The 5110-nt window shown below is 45.6% G+C and overlaps 1 protein-coding gene across 2 annotated transcripts in view; it reads left to right on the plus strand.

Moving 5' to 3' along the window:
* The first annotated feature begins 1984 nt into the window (after window positions 1-1984).
* The window catches only part of LOC123176014 (uncharacterized), a 3923-nt gene continuing 797 nt past the window's right edge, over window positions 1985-5110 (plus strand). Inside the window, exons 1-4 of one of the 2 annotated variants that reach the window (XM_044590433.1) lie at window positions 1985-2579; window positions 2674-2718; window positions 3715-4042; window positions 4137-4181. In XM_044590433.1, coding sequence (XP_044446368.1) covers window positions 2055-2579; window positions 2674-2718; window positions 3715-4042; window positions 4137-4171 — 933 coding nt within the window. In that variant the 5' untranslated portion in view covers window positions 1985-2054 and the 3' untranslated portion in view covers window positions 4172-4181. Of the gene's footprint in view, window positions 2580-2673; window positions 2719-3714; window positions 4182-5110 lie in introns of both variants that reach the window. The other variant, XM_044590432.1, reaches the window with a different exon arrangement.

The raw sequence follows: 5110 nt of genomic DNA on the forward strand, positions 1-5110 counted from the left end.
TTTTGTTTTGTTTCTACTTACAACAAAAAACTTATTTATTTTATTTCTAATTACTTATGTATTTTACTTTAATTATTTTATTTTTATTTATTTTACTGCTGCTATTTTTACTTAATTTATTAAGGTTTATTTATTGTAGTTACTATAGTTTATTTTATTTTATTTTATTAAGGTTTATTTAGTTTTATTTATTTTATTAAGGTTTATTTATTTTATAAATATAAAAAATGAACATAGATGCGCTTATAGAGAAAATTAAACCTAAATTCACAGTAAATTGAAATTTACTGTGAATTTAGGTGAAATTCCCTGTATAAGGGCATCTATTTTCACTTTAAGAGAAGCTCAACAAGGCATAGAGGGACGGGCTTATAAACTGGTGTGAGCGCCCTTCGGTTGGCGAGGTGGGACTAAACACTGGCCGCAACTAGGACCAGCCCTTTAGTCCCGGTTTGTGGTATGAACCGGGACTAAAGGGTGGTGGGCCAGGAGCGTGGCCCATTGGTCCCAGTTTGTCCCACCAACCGGGGCCAAAGGGTCCGGACGAACCGGGACCAATGCCCCCACGAGGCCCGGCAGGCCCCTGGCCGCACGAACCGGGACCAATGCTCACATTAGTCCCGGTTCGTGATTGAACCGGGACTAATGTGAATATTGCCCTGTGACCAAAGCCCAGTTTTCTACTAGTGACTACACCCCATTGCAAGCATGACCACTGGTTCCCTACGTCTCCTCCTGATCAGTTCACTAGCATCCACCGCCTCTGCATTCAAACCCCACAGAACGATGGTAGTCGTATGCCTAAAAACACAAAAGGTTAGCAAACGCCTAGACAATACAAAGGAAGGCCATGATAATCATTCAAGTAGAAGAACCAGCAAACATCACATCTTTCACACGTAAATTCCTCTTCACAGTGGCCTTCCCCTTAACGAATACCTCTTTTATCTTAGACACACCATTCGCAAGTGCCACCAAATCCATATCGTTTCCGACAAACAAGCAAACAAAATGTTCAATTAAAATACCAGCATATCAAACCGCATATGATATAAAAGATCACAAATGCACAAGCATTAGAAGATTACTTGGCAGATAAGTTTTGCCAGTGATAGTGCCAGCTATATCCTTAAGAGAACATAGCTTATATACATAGACCGGTACGTAACCCGTCAGGTACAGGATCTACCCTCCTGGCCGTGGTCCATGCAGTGAACCTCATCTCAAACCTATGTGATGTCGTCATGTACTGCTTCATTGCAGGAGAAAATCTCAAGATATCGCAGATAGTACACATTCCCTTCCGCAACAAGTTTCTAAAACATAGCTATCAGACCCCTTGGAATAATAGCATGGATACCACCCCCTGCAATAAAAAAACAAGCGAATTGGGAAGGCGGCTCATCATCCCTGCTCTCATCACAATGTTCTCAAAGCTGGCAAACTCTGACACGGATACTACTGCTACTTTTAGCGAACTAAGACTTTACCATCACATTTATCATTTGTCTTGGTTGTTGCCTTCTTTTTGGTAGAGTTTATTTCCTGCCGATCTATACCTTTGTAAACAATGACGAGGGGTTGATCCGAGACATGAAGGAGATTCGATGGTCTCGGCTCCTCGCGGTGGCAACCAGAACTCCGGCTTGCCGGTGACAAACCGAATTCTGTTCAGCAGAGGCATCTTCCGATGGTTACGTCGGTGCTCATGTAGTACGCGGATGCAATCTACATTGTGTGACTTGACACGCATCCCTTCGTAGGTGGACTGGTCACGTGTCCCCGTTCACCTCTCTTGTAAAAAAAATCCCTTTCTTACCGACTGTATATGCAATGGGGCCTGTGTGTGCCTACCCTGTACTAATGTGTGATCCAGCTAGGAGTTGTTTGCAAAAGGAGAACTACCCAAGGACCAAACCGCCCTCAGGGTTTACAAATAAATAGCCGTGAAACCTTCTCCCCTTTTCCATCCCGCACCCTGCACCCGTTTCTTCTCCACACCCTCAAGAGTTAGCGGAATTGCCACGCGAGTCCTCCAAGTTTCTCCCGCCGCGATGGAACCATCCGGTTCAGGAGCGGAACCGGTCGAGGACGAGCTCATCCAAGAACCGGAGGGGCGCCCCAAGTCCAACGCCTCCTCCAATGGGGCCCCGAGCGCCGCTGTGCCGCCACCTCCCCGCGCGACGCCCCTCCACATCGAGCGACCCCGCCGCGAGCAGGCCGGAGGCGGCGCCGATGGATCGAGCTCCGCCGCGGCGCGGGTCGACCGGAAGGAAAAGGGGGCGCTGCCGCCCAAGGCCATTCCTTCTCCTCCGAGCTCCGGGGGCAGCAGCAGCTCCTCCACCCCCTCCCTCGACTACGCCGCCGCATTCAGAGCCGGGGCCTTCGGAGGCGGGGAGTCGAGCACCGCTGCGGGCGGTAGCAAGGCGCGGGTGACGTGGAGTGACCCCGCGGCGACGGAGACGAGGGAGGTGCCCAACGCGGCGGCGCATCCGTTCGACCCCAAGTTAGTGTCCAGGCAGCGGCTGCTGAAAGCGCAGGCGGCTGTAGATGAGGAGAAGAGCCGACGGGAACAGCAGGTAATGGCCTCTGCGACGTGCTGTTGTTGTTTCTTGGAGTTCTTGGAGTCTCTGGAGTGCGTTCTTGAGCGTTTCTTGGTTTCCTCTTGAGCAGTTCAACTCGTTGCGTGCGGAAGAGGCGATGCATAGGAAGGAGCAGGTATGGCATGAATCTGATCTTCTTGCTTGCTCTGGAATGTGTAATTGTGGTCTCTAAATTTGTGAAAATCTTGGGAGTAGAACGGAATCTCGGGCTCTCGGCCAAATGCTGGGGACAGTTTGATGATTAGGCATTTCCTGAAAATTACTCGAGTCTTCTTGTGGTGCGTTATCAAATTTAGAGGCAGGCAAGGATCTTGTTGTGATTATTCGAAATTGTACAAGATTAAGGTGTCCAGGCTTGTGCTAATTGATTCTTCTAGTTTATTTGGTATGATAGCATGTTTTGCACTTTTGCTGCAAGTGAAAAAGTTGTTGGTTCCAAATTTGTTTCGTGAAAGGCTAGTATTACTCGAGTTAGAACAGTCTTGGAACCATTGTAGCAGGTCGAGTCGCCATATTTATCAGTATAAAAAGACGTTTCATCGTTCCAAACTATTAAAATCTTGGGTTACTTGGGGATGATTTAGTAGTAGAAACGGAATCTCGGGCAGTTGTCGGGGACAGTTCGACGATTAGGCATTTCCTGATAATTACTCGAGTTCTTCTTGCAGTGCGTTATCAAATTTAGATGCAGGCAAGGATCTTGTTGTGATCGTTCCAAACTGTTCAAGATTTAGGTGTCCAGGCTTGTGCTAATTGATTCTTCTACTGTATTTGGTATGATAGCCTGTTTCGCACTTTTGCTGCAAGTGAAAAATTTGTAGGTTCATGCCAGTGGAAAATATTTTGTGCTATTTCAGAAAAACGTTTATTGCCTTTGGTTAAGAATTAGAAGAATTAGGGTGAATGTTCCGTTTAGTGCAAGTCCAGAACATCATGTATTCATGTTTAACAGTCGCATTCAATCAAATTAACTGAACCCTTATTGCCGGATAATCTGTCCTTTTGTCGATCGTTTGTCAGTAGCCATGATCAATTAAAATAATCTATTTGTTCTGAAATTTTCTCGTGGTTTAGATTGACCCAGTAACCATATTTTCTCCTCTGATTGCAGTCTCTTGATCAATACAAGCAGTGGTTCGATTCACAGAAGAAAAGAGGCTACTCCAATGAGTCGAGCTCCTCCGCGACAGGGGTCAACCGGAACGGCAAGGGGATGTTGCCTCCCAAGGTCATTCCTTCTCCCCCGAACTCCGCAGGCAGCAGCAGCTCCTCCACCCACTCCCTCGACTACGCCGCGACATCGAGAGCCGGGAGGCGGGGAGACAAGGGAGGTGCCCAATGCGGCGGCGCATCCATTCGACCCCAAGCTGGTGTCCAGGCAGCGGCTGGTGAAAGAGCAGGTGGCCATCGACAAGGAGAACAGGCAATGGGAACAGCAGGTGATGGCCTCTGCGACGTGCTGTTATTGTTTCTTGGATTTCTTGGAGTCTCTGGAGTGCGTGCTTGAGCATTTCTTGGTTTCCTCTTGAGCAGTTCAAGGTGTTGCGCGCGGAAGAGGCGATGTATAGGAGGGAGCAGGTATGCATGCATCTGGTCTTCTTGCTTGCTTGGAATGTGAATTGTGGTCTCTAAGTCTGTTAAAATGTTGGGGTTGGGGATGATTTAGAATGTGGAATCTGGCAAATGTTGGGGACAGTTTGACGATTAAGCATTTCCTGATAATTACTCGAGTTCTTCTTGCGGTGTGTTATCAGATTTAGAGGCAGGCAAGGATCTAATTCGAAACTGTTCAAAATTTAGATGTCCAGGCTTGTGCTAGTTGGTTCTTCTCTTTGGTATGATAGCATGTTTTGCACTTTTGCTGCAAGTGAAAAAATTTATAGGTTCCAAGTCTGTTTCGTAAAAGACTAGTTATCTTCAGCATTTCTGCCAGCAAGTTGTCAGTATAAAAAGACGTTTCAAAGTTCAAATCAAGAAAAATGCCAGTGGAAAATATCTTGTGCTACGCCGTTGGTTTTAAGAAATTACAAGAATTTGGGTGAATGTTTCATTTAGTGCAAGTCCAGAACATCATGTATTCATGTTTAACAGTCGCATTCAATCAAATGAACTGAACCTTTACTGCTACTTCATCGTTTATGACACTTACATGGAATCAAATTTATTTGTCTATCTTTACCTCTTTAGCAATACTAGATAGATAATTATGCTGGTGTTGTTAGGCTGATCCACTGCATGGGGGAGTAATGGACGATTGTAGTTTATTAGCTTCTTTATATGTAACTGACAATCTTTCACCATTGCTTCATGTTACACTAAATGAGCCGCGTGAGTTACCCTTGATTTTCTGCTGCATGTCTCAACTTTGTTCTTCATAGCTAATGTTCTACCCAAAAGTGGAAAACTGTATTATGATATTATGCCAAAACAGTAAATCATAAAACTGCAGCAGTTTTGTACGGTTGTATCTTTATATTAATTAGTAGCTACTGGCACATTATGAAGTT

Source organism: Triticum aestivum, unplaced genomic scaffold (genome assembly GCF_018294505.1).
Source record: "Triticum aestivum cultivar Chinese Spring unplaced genomic scaffold, IWGSC CS RefSeq v2.1 scaffold27450, whole genome shotgun sequence".
NCBI lineage: Eukaryota > Viridiplantae > Streptophyta > Magnoliopsida > Poales > Poaceae > Triticum > Triticum aestivum.